The sequence below is a fragment of the Mauremys reevesii genome, linkage group 2 (genome assembly GCF_016161935.1).
Source record: "Mauremys reevesii isolate NIE-2019 linkage group 2, ASM1616193v1, whole genome shotgun sequence".
Taxonomy (NCBI): Eukaryota; Metazoa; Chordata; order Testudines; family Geoemydidae; genus Mauremys; species Mauremys reevesii.
In genome coordinates, this window is record NC_052624.1 from 270171675 (window position 1) to 270189423 (window position 17749).

The window sequence follows — 17749 nt, forward strand, 5'->3', positions numbered from 1 at the left end:
ACAACTTGCTTCCTGCTCTCCAACTGCTCCTCTCTTGAAACTGGCAATGGTTACTTCTCTGCCATTAAACCTTAGGGGTTTGTCCTAGGCTGGCTTCTCTTCTCTTGTTTATCTTATCCCCCTTGGAGCCTAGTCTGAAATCAACCTTGGTTGTCCTTTCTGGGGAAACGATACCTAAATATAGCCCTTGACTTTAAGTCCTTTCCTCACAGATTATTAGCATCACTATGAAACTTAGTTCAGCTTAATATATCTAAACTTGTATCCTCCCTATCTGACCAGGCCAGCATCCTCAATCAAAACTCAGCCATCTCTCCAGCCCTCGTTTACCATCTTCTTTCAAGAATCTGGACATTTGATTTGACACTGTTCACTATTTTTTCCTTCATATTCCTTGAGTCCATAAATTCATTGCCTTCAAAACAATGCCATTACTTTCTAAATCTGGACCACTCCTTTCCCAAAACTAGTGCAGATAACTTCATCCTCTTTAACCATCAATGCCAAGGTATGAGTCTATATCTATATTATCTAGATGTATTGGGACAGATTCTGATTGCAATCACACAGGTGTAAATCCAAGTCATTCAACTAATTTCAGTCTTAACTTCACCTTACTGGTGTAATTAATATCAGTGCTTGGCACTTTCAGTAGAAGAAAAGATACAACTTGAATAGCAATTACAGTAAAGACCAGGCACAAATATTGCAGGGACTTAGTAAATATGATTAATCAAATGTCAGACCTGCTGATCTGGGTGTTCATTATTTAAAGTCCACCAAGCCCTCTTCTCTATTAGCTGGTATTACCTCATCGAAGTCTGCAATGATTTCATTCAGCAAACGGAGACATTCCACTCCTTGGTTATTCATTTCAGTTTGAGAATAAAAATCAGCAAACCCAGGGATGGAAGCAAACATCACGCCAACTGCATCATAGGACTGAGAATATAACTCCTAAGGAAACAATAGGGAAGAAAAACAAGTTGGAGTGGAAAGTTATCCCATAGGTGGCACAGGTCTGTGGAAATTCATTGTCTGCACTTCACAACCCATGTCTCTATCTTTTTAAGAACAACTTAACATTTGTTTAATGAACAGCTCTGGACATGGCATTTCGTAGGTACTATTGAGTTCTCTGGGAGGAGGTTGCCAAGAGGGTTGCCAACACTTGTAATTTTATCATGAGGCTCTTGCAATATTTAGTGCTTTTCTTAAAGCCCCATCATCTTGAGTCATGTGATTATGTAAGAATTTCAGCTTTAATTTAAAAGAAAAACATTTTCAGCCCTCATGGTTGTGGAGAAGCGTTGGAAATGTGTATCTGCAAGGCTTAAACACCAGAAAGCAAACAAAAAGAACCTTACATTAATTATTGTGAACATCTCATGATTTTTAAGCCACTCAAATTTTTTTGAAAGCTTGGGATTGGCAAAAGTGCTGTTTTCTAATGGTAAGAACTGGGTTCTTGATTTCTGTTCTTGACTCTTCTACTGACTCACTCTTTAGTCATCAGCACATCTCTTCTCTCTGTGCAGCAATTTACCTGACAATAAAAATGGGAACAACAACCACCCAGGGGTGCTGTGAGTCTTAATTTGTTCAAGTTTGTAAAGTACTTCAAGTTCTTTGGAACACAGCTGACTTTCTTAACCTAGCCACTCCTTCATCTGTGATGGAGGTGCTTCTGCAGGGACAGGGGAACCATACAACAGAGTTCAAACTCCCCCTTTCACAGCTGCAGTGCTCAGAGTAAAGCCTGGGGCCCTAATTATGGGAGAAGAGACAGTGTGTGAATGAATGAGTGTATATACATACACATATGTACTTTCTCCCCAAGTGCTGTCTATATTCAGCTGAGCTTTCCCTTGCTCCGTTGTTCTATTTTTGGTAGGAAGCATCAAGATAGAAATAATAAGTCCATGAGAAAGTGCTTACAGTACACATCTGGGGAGTCATTTTTTGAGAGCAGGAGAATTAAGTTAATAGCCAGACATGAATTACAAGATTGATTGTACAGTAATCTTCCAGATGTTAACGCCAGCCAGCTCATTCATAAATCCTCCCCAGGTATAATCGCTCCAGGAAATTGCCTTGCAAAAAGCAGAGGTGGCAGCTGAAATACAACTGCAAGTGTATTGAATGCATCAGCATTGACCTACCAGGCATCTGGTTTCAATGCTTCTTTTGAAAATTATTTTAGCACTGAATATGAATGTGTGTGGATGTACGTTATATTTCAATGGTTCAGTAGGATGGAGCATGTACTCTCCCAGCAGCCATAGTATATTCATGACAGAAGATGGCAGGGGCCAGAACTGGAGTTTATTTCACACTAAAAAAAGTGGGTTGCTTTTGCTCTCCTTCTGTCATATGCACACACACCTTCAATTGTGCATAATAACATTGTGATTTCTTAGCAATTTAATTCTTACAGAGTAGGAAATTCCCCAAGAGGTTAAATTCTTAAGTGCCTGGACATGCAACCTTTGAAGATGATGTCATTTTTCTTAGCTGATACTTTAAAGCACAACTTTTAGAAAAAACGATGGCTTGTCCTGTCAGACCTATTTTGGCTAGTTACATCTATTTTCAAAAAAGTACTGTCTGACAAGTGGGATTCTGAACCCATTTAATTGTACTGCAAATAGCTTATTGCTGGTATCTTGATTCTAGAACTATTTGTGAACCCTTGGTTCGTGATGCACAGTTCAAAGGTCTTGTATATCTCCAATCTGAAGCCTGATTTCCATTGTTCTTTAGAACAGTGATTCTCAAAGCCGGTCCACTGCTTGTTCAGGGAAATCCCCTGGCGGGCTGGGCTGGTTTGTTTACCTGATGCGTCTGCAGGTTCGGCCGATCGCGGCTCCCACTGGCCGCGGTTCACCGCTCCAGGCCAATGGGGGCTGCGGGAAGCGGCACGAGCTGAGGGATGTGCTGGCTGCCCTTCCTGCAACAAATTGATACGTACTTCGTTATCTCGATCCTTCTCCAGGAAGTGACGGGCAACATGACTTGGCAGAATATTTCGTAGCATATTTTCATTGTGTTCCCTTAATTCCTTCATTTCGTTGATTTCTTCTTTCGCTTGAACACGCCATAGAAAGTCCAGGCGGGCTGTGTATTCAAGCTATAGTTATGAAGAAAGGCAAACATTAAGTCTGATGAGATAAGCATAGACACGCAATAAGTTATTTCCCCCTAGAACACGTTTGCATTACTTAAAGAATGATATTATGGAGTCAGACATGAGATAAAGTAACAGAATAAATAGCTAGGTTAACAACATATTCTTCCAGCTCCTAAATCAGAAAATATATTCATCTTTTTACCTCTCAAGGACAAGCACTCTTTTCTCAGTGAACAGAAGTATGAAAAGCCCAACATGCTTCAAGAAGGACTTTCAAGTTTGAGATGCCTGAAGTGAGTTGTTTCTGCTGCTAGGGCAATCAGACGTTTGCTTTTGTTCTTATATATGATAGTGGAAGCATATAGATCAGGGGTCTGCAACCTTTCAGAAGTGGTGTGCCGAGTCTTCATTTATTCACTCTCATTTGAGGTTTCACGTGCCAGTAATACATTTTAACCTTTTTAGAAGGTCTCTTTCTATAAGTCTATAATATATAACTAAACTATTATTGTATGTAAAGTAAATAAGGTTTTTAAAATGTTTAAGAAACTTCATTGAAAATTAAATTAAAATGCAGAGCCCCCCAGACCGGTGGCCAGGACCTGGGCAGTGCGAGTGCCACTGAAAATCAGCTCGTGTGCCGCCTTCCGCATGCATGCCATAGGTTGCCTACCCCGATATAGATTGTCTTGTAGCTACATAAATAGTCTGTAGTTCCATTCAGATTTCATTCTGGTTCCAAAGGTTGCAACATTGCTATTGATTATTAGTATAACCATAGTGCCTAGTAGCCCCAGTCATGGGCCGGGACCCCAGTGCAGTAGGTGATGTACAAACAGGATCTCTGGAAAAGAATCCCTAGAACACGAGGCAATGGGTGGGTGCAGACAGACGCGGGGAGCACCAGGAAGAGTGAGACAATAGTGGTCAGCATGATCGTCCATGATCTCAGGATACCAGCTGCCTCATCCTTGTTTAGATTTTTGTAGGCATCACATCCAATGAGAGAGTTTTAATGGGGGATCAGAAGGAAGCTAATGCAGTTTAATCCTTCTAGAGGTGCAGAAGCGGTAACTGATTGAACTATGGAAAGGTACTGAAATAGTGCGGCTGTGTCTGTGTATGGATGCCATCGAACATGTCAGAGAACGATTGATGCTTTTTGGGATGATACAACCAGGAGTAAGAGTCAAGCAACTAGAATGGGACTATTTCAAATGAGCAAATAGGCCCATTTTCTGACTGTGAGATGCATTAACCAATCAAATGATTTGCCAACAACAGTCATTGAGATCCCAGCACTAGAAATTTTTGAGAGCAGACCAGACAAGACACTTGGTATCTTTGTCTAGAGGATAATCCTGAATGGGTGGAGAATGGTAAACAAGGAATTTAGGTATTGTCACGTTGTAGCAGTCTAGTGGTCCATCCAGTTCAGTATCTTGTCAACAACACTGGCATGTGACAGATGTTTCTGAGAAAGGTGTGAGAAATCCTGCATGGACAGTTATGGGATACCCTAACTGGAGGGAAAATTTCTTCCTAACTCCCCATAACTAGAACTGAGTTTAAGCCCTGCAGCATGCAGGTTTATATCTCATTCCAAACTTGTATTTATTTTGCATTATTTTCTAAAACTCTTGTCATCCCTATGAATCTGCTAAGCTCTTGATCTCTGTTATATCCATGGCAATAAATTCCACAGGCTAATGGTGCACAGTCTGTAAAACTATTTCCTTTTACCAGCTTTTTTCACCTTTCAATCTCATTGAATGCCGCCTTGCTCTTGTGTTATGAGACAGGGTGCAGACAAGACCCTGATCTACCTTTATGTCACCAGGAAAAAATGGCCTAAAATCACCTCTCATTTACTTGTCATGAGATCCACTGGCAAATTCTGAGAAATTACGTGAGGCTTTAGATTAACAGATTTATAGATTCCAAGCCCAGAAGGTTCCACTCTGATCATCTTGTCTGACTTCCATTGTAACACAATCCACGGAACATCCCCAAAATAATTCCTAGAGCATTTCTTTTAGAATAAGCATCCAATTTTGATTTAAAAATGGACAGTGATGGAAAATTCACCTTGATCCTTGGTAAATTGTTCCAATGGTTAATTAACCTCATTGTTAAAAATTTGCACCTTTCTAGTCTGAATTGGATCATGTTATACCTTTCGCTGCCAGACTGAAGAGCCCATTATCAAATATTTGTTCCCTATATCGGGATGTATAGGCCATAATCAAGTCACCTCTTAATCTTCTCTTTGTTAAAATAAATAAATTGAGTTCCTTGATTTTGTCACTACAAGGCATGGTTTCTAATTCTTTCATCATGCTTGTGGCTCTTCCCTGAACTCACTCCAATTTATCAACATCCTTCTTGAATTGTGGGTATGTGATGGGGTGCAAGGCCTCCCCTCCACTGCTGTCCTTGGTAGAATATTAGAATAGAATATTAGAATTGGAAGAGACCTCAGGAGGTCATCTAGTTCAATCCCCTGCTCAAAGCAGAACCAATACCAACTAAATCATCCCAGTCAGGGCTTTGTTAAGCCAGGCCTTAAAAACCTCTAAGGATGGAGATTCCACCACCTCCCTAGGTAACCCATTCCAGTGCTTCACCACCCTCCTAGTGAAATAGTGTTTCCTAATATTCAAACGAGACCTCCCACACTGCAATTTGAGACCATTGCTCCTTGTTCTGTCATCTGCCACCACTGAGAACAGCCGAGCTCCATCCTCTTTGGAACCCCCCTTCAGGTAGTTGAAGGCTGCTATCAAATCCCCTCTCACTCTTCTCTTCTGCAGGCTAAATAACCCCAGTTCCCTCAGCCTCTGCTCATAAGTCATCTGCTCCAGCCCCTGTGGCAGGACGACAACTCACCAGCCTCCTGCTTCTTGTACAGGGAATTAGCTCGCCAGCCTCCGCAGCGCCCTCTGCTGGCTGGTGTCTCCCCTTGCCACTGGCCCCTGTGTCCCTCCCGGACCCCGGTGCCCCTTCTCTCAGGGTTCTGCCCCCTGCAGTACACTGCAGTCTCTCAGGGTCTCCCCTCCCCAGGGAACCACCAACCCCCTATCCCCACCTCGCCTCAGTCTTTGGCTACTGCCAGTCACCATCTGGTCCCCGCTCATTGGGGCAGACTGCAGAGTAACTGCCTCTCATCATCAGCAAGGAGGGTTTGAACTTGCTGCCGCTATCTACCATTGGGCTGCCCTCTGCAACCCCAGTACCTTTTCCAGCCTTTAGGAAGGCCTGCAGCCTGGGGGGGGGTTCCAGGCCAGAGCTCCCCAACTCCTCTGGCCTTTCCCCAGCCCTGCTACAGTTTAGGTACCCTGCTCAGCTCCCATCAGCCAGGCCCATCCCTCTCAACAGCCAGAGAGAGACTGTCTCTGTTTAGCTTCTGGCCTCAGCCCTCTTATAAGGACCACAGCTGTGGTCAGCGACTCACTTGGCTTCTCACAGCTGTTCTCACTCCATTTCCCTGCTGCAGCCCTCTCCAGGGCTGCTTTTAACCCCTTCAGGGCCCGAGCAGGGTGACCACCCTGCTACAGCCCCCTAATAATTTTCTTTGCCCTCTGCTGGACTCTCTCCAATTTATCCACACCCCTTCTGTAGTTGGGGGTGGGGGGGCGACCAAAACTGGATGCAATACTCCAGGTGTGGCCTCACCAGTGCCAAATAGAGGGGAACAATCACTTCCCTCGATTTGCTGGCAATGCTCCTACTAATACAGCCCAATATGCAGTTAGCCTTCTTGGCAACGAGGGTACACTGCTGACTCCTATCCAGCTTCTCGTCCACTGTAATCCCCAGGTAACCCCATGAACTGCTCAGACTCTCTTCTTTTAGTGTCCACTCAGTATAATTTATTCCAGTTCCCGCCATCAGCACCTGTAGAGTGGAACACAACAGCCAGAATCCGTACGACCTTCAGAGCCTGTTTATCAGGGCCCTTGAGGAAAAGAGAGTTCTCTCCCTTTGGATCTCCTTCAATCTGGGCACAGTTGGCCCTATCCTCCCTCCCTCTAACACTTCCTGCCTTTTACCAAGCTAGTCAATTTATGGACTAATTAATTCCAGTTATCCAGCCTCCCCATCTGAATAGCTAATTCCTCCCTATTTCCTCAATCTGCTGACACTGGGGAAACTAACTGAGCCTACAGTGATCAGAGTGCTGTCCCATCTCTTGGACTTCAGTACTCTGGCACAGGGCACCAGAACTGGATGCACTGAACCAGAAGTGGAGTCACCAGTGTCAAATACAGAGGTAAAATAACCTCTCCTCTCTTACCTGAAAATCCCCTCTTCATGCATCCCATGATCACATTAAATGTTTTCGCCACAGCATCACACTGGGAGTTTATGTTCAGCTGATATTCCATCATCACCCACACATCTTATTTAGAACAAGTATGTTCCTAATAGAGTCCCCCATCCCATAAGAATGGCCCGCATTCTTTGTTCCTAGATGTACACGTTTACATTTAGCCATGTTAAAATACATATTGTTTGGTTGCACCCAGCTTAACAAGTGATCCAGATTGCTCTGTATCAGTGACCTGTCCTCTTCATTATTTACCAGTCCCCCAAACTGTTTGTTATCTGCAAACTTTATCTGTGATGATTTTATGTTTTCTTCCAGGTCATTTGTAAACATGTTAAATAGCATAAGGCCAAGAACAGAGCCCCATGGGACTCTGTTAGGAACATACTTGTTCAATGATGATTCCCTGTTTAGAATTACATGTTGAGACCTATCAGTTAGCCAATTATTAATCCATTTAATGTGTGCCATGTTCATTTTAAATCATTCTAATTTTTCAATAACATCATGTGGTACCAAATCAAATGTCTTACTGAAGTTTATTACATCAACATTGATACCTTTATCAACCAAACTTGTAACCTCCTCAGAAAAAGATATCAAGTTAGTTTGACAGGATCTATTTTCCATAAACCCATCTTGATTGGCATTAATTACATTTCCCTCCTTTAATTCTTTCCTAATCATCTGCTTAATCTGTCTTGCCCAGGATCAATTTCAGACTCACAGACTCTGTCACTCTATTTACCCTTTTTAAATATTGGCACATTAGCTGTCTTCCAGTCTTCTGGAACTTTCCTGGTGTTCCAAGACTTACTGAAAATCAACATTAACAATCCAGTGAGCTCCTTAGCTAGCTCTTTTAAATCTTTTAGATGCAAGTTACCCAGGCCTGCTGATTTAAAAATGTGTAACTTTTGTAGCTTATGTTTAACATCCTCTTGAGATACTAGTGGAATGGAAAGAGTGTTATCACATGAAGAGCATCTTTGCAAGCAGGCTGGCTAACCTAGTGAGGAGGGCTTTAAACTAGGTTCACCGGGGGAAGGAGACCAAAGCCCCGAGGTAAGTGGGGAAGTGGGATACCGGGAGGAAGCACAAGCAAGAGACTCCAAGAGGGGAGGACTCCTGTCTCAGACTGAGAAAGCGGGACAATCAGCAAGTTATCTTAAGTGCCTATACACAAATGCAAGAAGCCTGGGGAACAAGCAGGGAGAACTAGAAGTCCTGGCACAGTCAGGGAATTATGATGTAATTGGAATAACAGAGACTTGGTGGGATAACTCACATGACTGGAGTACTGTCATGGATGGATATAAACTGTTCAGGAAGGACAGGCAGGGCAGAAAAGGTGGGGGAGTTGCGTTGTATGTAAGAGAGCAGTATGACTGCTCAGAGCTCCGGTATGAAACTGCAGAAGAACCTGAGAGTCTCTGGATTAAATTTAGAACAACAAGGGTAATGTTGTAGTGGGAGTCTGCTACAGACCACCAGACCAGGGGGATGAGGTGGACGAAGCTTTCTTCCAGCAACTAACAGAAGTTGCTAGATCACAGGCCCTGGTTCTCATGGGTGACTTTAATCACCCTGATATCTGCTGGGAGAGCAATACAGTGGTGCACAGACAATCCAGGAAGTTTCTGGAAAGTGTAGGGGACAATTTCCTGGTGCAAGGAACCAATTTCCTGGTTCCTGGAGGAACCAACTAGGGGAAAAGCTCTTCTTGACCTGCTGCTCACAAACAGGGAAGAAATAATAGAGGAAGCAATAGTGGATGGGAACTGGGAGGCAGTGACCATGAGATGGTTGAGTTCAGGATCCTGACACAAGGAAAAAAGGAAAGCAGTAGAACAGAGACCCCGGACTTCAGAAAAGCAGACTTTGACTCCCTCAGGGAACTGATGGGCAAGGTCCCCTGGGAGAATAACATGACGGGGAAAGGAGTCGAGGAAAGCTGGCTGTATTTTAAAGAAACCTTATTGAGGTTGCAGGAACAAACCATCCCGATGTGTAGGAAGAAAAGTAAATATGGCAGGCGACCAGCTTGGCTTAACAGTGAAATCCTTGCTCGTCTTAAACACAAAAAAAAGCTTACAAGTGGAAGATTGGACAAATAACCAGGGACGAGTATAAAAGTATTGCTCAGGCATGCAGGTGTGAAATTAGGAAGGCCAAATCACACTTGGAGTTGCAGCTAGCCGGAGATGTTAGGAGTAACAAGAAGGGTTTCTTTAGGTATGTTAGCAACAGGAAGAAAGTCAAGGAAAGTGTGGGCCCCTTGCTGAATGAGGGAGGGAACCTAGTGACGGAGGATGTGGAGAAAGCTAGTGTACTCAATGCTTTTTTTGCCTCTGTCTTCACAGACAAGGTCAGCTCCCAGACAGCTGCACTCTGCAGCACGGTATGGGGAGGAGGTGACCAGCTCTCTGTGGAGAAAGTAGTTCGGGACTATTTAGGAAAGCTGGATGAGCACAAGTCCATGGGGCCGGATGCGCTGCATCCGAGGGTGCTAAAGGAGTTGGCCGATGAGATTGCAGAGCCATTGGCCATTATCTTTGAAAAATCATGGTGATCGGGGGAGGTCCCGGACGACTGGAAAAAAGCTAATGTAGTGCCCATCTTTAAAAAAGGGAAGAAGGAAGATCCAGGGAACTACAGGCCAGTCAGTCTCACCTCAGTCCCTGGAAAAATCATGGAACAGGTCCTCAAGGAATCAATCCTGAACCACTTAAAGGAGGGGAAAGTGATCAGGAACAGTCAGCATGGATTCACCAAGGGCAAGTCATGCCTGACTAACCTAATTGCCTTCTATGATGAGATAACTGGCTCTGTGGATGAGGGGAAAGCAGTGGATGTGCTATTTCTGGACTTTAGCAAAGCTTTTGATATAGTCTCCCACAGTATTCTTGCCAGCAAGTTAAAGAAGTATGGGCTGGATGAATGGACGGTAAGGTGGATAGAAAACTGGCTAGATGGTCGGGCTCAACGGGTAGTGATCAATGGTTCCAGGTCTAGTTGGCAGCCAGTATCAAGTGGAGTGCCCCAAGGGTTGGTGCTGGGGCCGGTTTTATTCAATATCTTCATTAACGATCTGAAGGATGGTGTGGACTGCACCCTTAGCAAGTTTGCAGATGACACTAAACTGGGAGGAGTGGTTGATACGCTGGAGGGTAGGGATAGGATACAGAGGGACCTAGACAAATTAGAGGATTGGGCCAAAAGAAATATGATGAGGTTCAACAAGGACAAGTGCAGAGTCCTGCACTTAGGATGGAAGAATCCCATGCACTGTTACAGACTAGGGACCGAATGGCTGGGCAGCAGTTCTGCAGAAAAGGACCTAGGGGTTATGGTGGACAAAAAGCTGAATATGAGTCAACAGTGTGCCCTTGTTGCCAGGAAGGCTAATGGCATTTTGGGTTGTATAAGTAGGGACATTTCCAGCAGATCGAGGGATGTGATCATTCCCCTCTACTCAGCACTGGTGAGGCCTCATTTGGAGTACTGTGTCCAGTTTTGGGCTCCACACTACAAGAAGGATGTGGATAAATTGGAGAGAGTCCAGCGGAGGGCAACAAAAATGATTAGAGGGCTGGAGCACATGACTTATGAGGAGAGGCTGAGGGAACTGGGATTGTTTAGTCTGCAGAAGAGAAGAGTGAGGGGGGATTTGATAGCTGCTTTCAACTACCTGAAAGGGGGTTCCAAAGAGTATGGATCTAGACTGTTCTCAGTGGTAGAAGATGACAGAACAAGGAGTAATGGTCTCAAGTTGCAGAGGGGGAGGTTTAGGTTGGATATTAGGAAAAACTTTTTCACTAGTAGGGTGGTGAAGAACTGGAATGGGTTACCTAGGGAGGTAGTGGAATCTCCTTCCTTTAGGTTTTTAAGGTCAGGTTTGACAAAGCCCTGGCTGGGATGATTTAGTTGGGTTTGGTCCTGCTTTGAGCAGGGGGTTGGACTAGATGACCTCCTGAGGTCCCTTCCAACCCTGAGATTCTATGATTCTATGATATGACTACATCATCTGTTTTTACCAAATACAGAACACAAATATTTATTGAACTCTTCTGCCTTTTCTGCGTTATTATTGATCATTCTAATATTTCCATCTAGTAATGAACAAATACCATTGTTAGGATTCTTTTCCTTCCTAATATGTTATAAAAAAATCCTTCTTATTGTTCTTAAATGAGCTGTCTGTACATTTCTCTGTGGGTCCCTTTTGCTTATCTTATCAATTTTCTATAAGTTCTACCTTTTGATTTATACTCACTACTATCAACTTCTATTTTCTTCCATTGGTTTAATTTAATTTATTTATTTATCTATTTTTATAGCTCTAAACCAGGTTGTTATTTAAACCAATACAGCTTTCTTCCTTGATTGTCAGATTGTGCTTTGGGGGGCACCTAACAAAGTATTCTTAAACAATTCCCAATTATTATTCACATTTTTACCAATTAAATTCTTCCTCCCAGATTACTTGGCTCATAATTGTTTTCAGCTTTGTGAAATTGACCCTTTTAAAGCATCATATGTATATAAAACTGTTGTGGACTTTATGCTATTTGCATGTTATAAGGATGATCTAGTCATAATCACTTGTATCTAAGCTACCACAAATTTTTAGATTTGTGATCAGTTCTTTATCTGTCAACATGAGGACTAATATAGAATTCCCCGGGGTTGGATGCAACACTTTTTGAGTTGGGAAATTGTCTTTGATAATATTTAAAAATTTAATTATTTGCAGAATATTTCTCATTGCACATAATGGAAGATTTCATTAAAATTTTATGCTGTAGTTTAGAACAAGGGCGTATCCACACCACCTGTGAAAAATAAATTACTAACAATGGGAGAATTTTAACATAGGACTCCTTCAAGCCCAGTCCAGCACATGATTTTTGAATGAAATAAATACTTCAATATAGAATAGCCTTTATTTCCAGGCCAAAATCCAATCTGGATAATTTAATTTTCACTATTTAAAATTCTTGCATTTCATCTGGAACAATTTTTCTATGCCTCCCTGGTGCAAAATGTCTGCTCTGTTCTACCCCAGAGTTGACTGTAAGTGAGTTTGTTGGAGAGAGTGGTTTATATATACAGGGTTATTAAATATCTAAAATTTAAGGTTATTTTTGTCTGTGAACAAATGGAATGGCCCCACTGTGATGTTAATGGGAAAGGATTTTTCCAAGGGCTACATCACTGCCAATCAGGTTTTTGGTGCTGCCATGTGATTACTAGAAATGTGGCTACCTTCATTAGTGAGTAAAGAAAATAGACTATTGCATGGGAAGCCAAAAAGCCCCAAATCCTAGGAGTGGAGATACCATTTAGCCTCTATGCATATATAATCACAATGGCGTGGTGGAAGCACAAAGTGCTAGTGGGTTCAACGCTCAGTTTTCTCAGTATTTGCAGTTTAGTTTATTTTGGGGACGAGGGAGTGTAGTAAGGACATTTTTCGAGGGTGCTTCCCCTAAGAGAAAATAATTGCATGCTGGACTAAAGAGATTCCAAGGACAGAGTGCTTGCAAATGTGCTTTCTCCCCTCTCACTACACTTACACTCCACTACACTTCTCACTGAGTTCAGTGGAAAGACTCAATGGGAGATGGATCAGTCTCCAGAAGGGTTAGCCTGTACTCCAATGACAAGAGGGAGTTTTAATATTCCATTGAATTTCAAAGCTTCCCTCAATTTTCCTTCTTCTCTCTTTCCCCTAAGATTCTTTTCCATTTCCCCAATTCTCTCCTGCTTTCACCGCTCTCCACATTCAGAGTTATTCAGATGCTGAAAGGTCTGAGGATGGATGCTGGATTCTCCTCCATCTGCACTGATGAATCTCAAGCAGGTGGAAAGGGAGAGCTTCTAAAATAAATATAACTAAATTACGAGATGCTCTTTACTGAAAGTATGTGGGCTTAATCTCCCTTGGGATTAATTCAGTGGACAGGAGTAGCGCCAATGGAGTAACAAGGTAGAGAGGGTGAGCAGCTGAGATAATCGTGTTTTTTTTGTGGCTGAAAAATAGCTACTTAGGCAAATCAGTCCTACCAGCCAGAATGCAGAGCTCTGCAGAACTGAAATATTACCCTAGTGTTGTGGGTCCTAAATGTATAGCTTTCCAGCACCCTAGTTTGTGAAAATCCTTTCTTTTCAGTGTATTTCATAGCACCTTAAAGTGCCATACGTTGTGTTAAAAGATAAGCATGCTGAGCTCTGGTCACATTTTGCACTCTGGCCATACTGCATACTGCAGTGTACTTTAAGTGAGAATCAATTATTGGCTTGGAATTTCCTATCTATCTATCTATGGAATGCTGAATATACTCATGAAAAGCTACCTGGAAAGATAGGGTAAAATTAATCCACTGACAGTAAGGCATAACTCTGGCCTAAAGCAACCATCTCTGAACTAAAACAAGCAGAGAGAGATTGGCTCCAGTTTTATAAGGACTCTTGATAGGCCTATCTGGGGTGGAGAAACAGGGGGACTTGATTCAGCTGTGGCTTGTTTGGTCCCTGGCTGCAGTTATTGAAGCCTCCCTTTAGCTGCTTAGGCAGAGTGTTTTAGAGGTAAAATTAGGTCTAACAGATGCTTTAGCTGCTATCCAGAGAGCTAGGGCCCCGGAAGCATTTCCCTGTATGGATTTTGTCTAGAAACATTTCTGTCTTGTAGGGAAACTTGTACGTGCTGTTCTATTTTTGATGTGTTTTTAAGGTATGTTCTAGTTCTATGTAATTTGGGTTACATGATTTTTGAATGAAATAAATACTTCAGTATAGAATAGCCATAAGACTGGGACTGCCTGAAATGTCAGAACAGCTTTCCTGTACAAATGTCATTTCAAAATATTGCTGTAAGTCAAATGCTTTTAGAATATAATTTTCAGGCTAAGAATGCTTGTTTTTTGTTAAATTAGATTCCTGGTATGGAAATATTTGATTTATGTTGATACCATATATTGCCAAGGGAACTATTTTTAATTAGGGGTTTAGCATGACTGATTTTTCCAGACTTATTGGCTGCACTGGAGATTCTTTAGGAAATTCTCTCACTGTGACTAGACAGCCTTGCTCTGTCTCGACTGTATCTAGAAAAAGCAACTTAAAAGCCTGTGTGTGCAAAATTAGGGATGGACTTGAAATGAAGTTTGTGAAGCTGCATAAAGAAGGGCAGACAGCTAACAATTCTGAAATGGAAAACACTCACATTTGAATCTCCTGTTTAATAAATCTTCCTAGAACAGCATGCCTCAGCCTATTCTACCATAGCTGAGTGAGGAGAGGGATGAGAGACTGTTGGTAGGTAGCTTTAGCCAAAGGCATTATTTTCTTCTGCAGTCTAAACTTTTATAATAGATATACCTATCTCCTAGAACCGACCTTGAAAGGTCATTGAGTCCAGCCCCCTGCCTTCACTAGCAGGACCAAGTACTGATTTTTGCCCCAGATCCCTAAGTGGCCCCCTCAAGGATTGAGCTCACAACCCTGGGTTTAGCAGGCTAATGCTCAAACCACTGAGCTATCCTTCCCCTGCGGAGTAGTATATGTCACGCAGGGTGAAATTCTGCAGTATTTCCTACTCAGTGCTCATATGGAGATTTGCAGAATGCTTACCCTTAAAAGTTGCTAATCTGTTTGCTTTATCCCTATCTTTAAAAAACTGGCATCTATTTCAGATGCTGCTGCAATTCAACAGGTTTCATGGAACATAGGACAATATAGGATATTGGATACAATGGTTTTGGCAGGAACAGCCCTAGGCCAAGCAGCACACCATTATGGTGTCCCCTGGAAGTTGGTGTTAAGGGTGACCTCCTGCTCACCCTCCAGTAGAACCAGCCTGGGCACTGGGCAGGTACATTATTAAATGCACAAGTGGCTGCTTTTGTATAGGGCTAAATTCTCAGTGTTCTCAGTCCTTGTGCTCTGTGGTGCATGTCACAAATTTCCAGCAGGTGGATTCATGTTATTATCTGGCATCTCAGCTTTCATTTAAAAAATAGTAAGTTTCTAGCCTCATGGTTGCAGATAAAAGCTTGAAAACATGAACCTGAAAGGCTCCAAGAGCAGAGGCAAATCCAAAGAACCCAGAATTTACTATTTTTAAAATCTCATAATTTTTAAGCTTATCTCATGATTGCCAAGCCATGTGTTCCAAACTGTGGCTTACTAAAATCCTGATCCTACATCCTTTTCATTTCCTGAACCTGTGTTTTCCTACATTCATCTTCTCCCTTTGGGCATATTAAAACAATCACTTCACAGCATTTCACAGCATGGTTCCTTCATCATATCACTCCAGTTTTACACCAATGCATGCTGAAATCAGTGTCTTTGCTGCAACATCATCCTGGAATAGCAGCATGAAGAATCAGACTGTCGTGATTTTTATTTAGCATATTTGAGGATTTTTTGCTTTTTGTTACACTTTTAAAGGTTTTTTATTTTATATATAAATACAAGAATCTGTTCTATGTTCTTCTTTGAGGTGCTTTTAATGTTCTGTTTCATCCACTTCTAAGACATTCTTTCTACTCCACACCATTCAATACTATGTAATTTGAAAAACAAACAAAAAACCCAACACAAAAGCATTTACAATTATTTCAACCCCTTTCTTGCAAACCCCCATTATCTCCATGTTTCCATAGTGATTTCCTTATTTTTATATATCTATTTCTGGAGAGCTGGGCTCTTTCTTTGACTTTTACATGCTTTCAATATATTGCTGAGGTGAGTGGAAGCTGAAATTAGGAGACAGCAAGGAACACAAGGTGACACAGTGGCATATTATATGCACCATATTATTAAGGTTGCCTGATGTTGCCCATTACAAGACCCTGTTTTCAGTTGCTTATAACTTTGCCAAACTATAGCTGTTTTGACTGAAATTTTTCATGCCAGGTATCTGCATCAGGGTGTTTTGGGAACATTTCAGCCAGAATCATTTAGCCATTTCTGAGAATGAGGCTAGGGAAAAATACATTTTGTCAATGTTAAAAAAATGTGGACAACCGTTATTGAAAATTCTAATGCATGCCTATGTTTGGAGCAGGGTCTTGAAAATTGGCAGGGGGGGCCTTTGTGTCAGCAGTGTGAATTAGCACAGGGCCAGGTTAGACAGGATGGAGCAGAAGGGGTCAAAGCTTGGGGGAAATATGCAGAAGAGTCTGTCCCCATTAGAGAACACTCTCCCCACAGAGCCTGGAATGGAACCCAAGCTTCCTAAATCCCACCATTTTTCAGTAAGTATTTATTATACTACTGGCAAAGTGTGCTTCTCATCCCCTTCTAGAGCAAATCCCCATAGAGGATGACAACCTCCCAATGCTATCAGTTACTCCATTAGCTCAAGCGGCAGAGATCTCTGTGGTGGATCTAAAGGTTCCAGCCCTGCTGATTACCCCACATGGGTGTCAATATGATACCACGTAGTGGAATTTCTGTTTTCTTCTGTTTTTTTTTTAAACTGGGAAATTACATACAAACAAACTATATTGAAAGAACATTAAGGTTGCAAACTCAAGCACTTTAAATGTTAGGAAATGCCACCATGAGAATTTCCCATGCAACCTTAATTTGGCCCTCTTGTGCACATGCATTGATACTGTATTTAATTACATGATCACATGCTATTTTTTCTATGACTAAACGTCAAGATCTCCAGAAATAAGAAGTGATTTAAAAACATCTAGGACCATGTTCTGCCCTGATTTACAATGTGCAATCCATTTGCTCGTTGCGAGTCAGGGTCAAATTTACACCTTAGTGTAGTCAGTGAAAGTAACTCTACATTATTGTCCAAATCCTAGTCTGTGTAAGGGCTGGTCTGAATCACAGCCCCTGCATTTGTGAGAGCACAAGGGCTGCTGCCAAGTTGATTGTCCCTAGGAACAATTCCCTGGAAAGAGATTAAGAACATACAGAGCCATGCTTTCCCCACGCTCTCCTCTCCTCCCAGATGGCAGAGAGGAGTATGCTGCATCTCCTAAAGGGATGTAGCAAATTACCCCATCCCCACCAGCCGAACCAGGGAGCTCCAGGAGGCATTGCATCTTCCTGAAGCAGAATGACTCCAAATGCCACCCCCGATCCCAGAAGTGCTGTTCCTTCACGTTGCTCAAATGCAGCACTGTGGCTCGATGTCACAACTTAACCTTGCACAACTTGGGGTGTTCTAAGGGCTTGATCCTTCAGTGATTACTCAGAAAAAAACTTCAGCTGAAGCCAAAGGGGGGTTTCCCCCACTGGTCTAGGACTGCTGAGGG

At 42.4% G+C, this 17749-nt stretch overlaps 1 protein-coding gene across 1 annotated transcript in view; it reads right to left on the minus strand.

Annotated features, from left to right (window-relative positions):
* The window catches only part of ADCY8 (adenylate cyclase 8), a 183028-nt gene that overhangs the window by 10628 nt on the left and 154651 nt on the right, over window positions 1–17749 (minus strand). The window contains exons 14-15 of the mRNA XM_039527353.1: window positions 2972–3130; window positions 811–957 (exon numbers count right to left, since the gene is read on the minus strand). Of these exons, the coding sequence (XP_039383287.1) occupies window positions 811–957; window positions 2972–3130 (306 nt within the window). The remainder of the gene's footprint in view (window positions 1–810; window positions 958–2971; window positions 3131–17749) is intronic.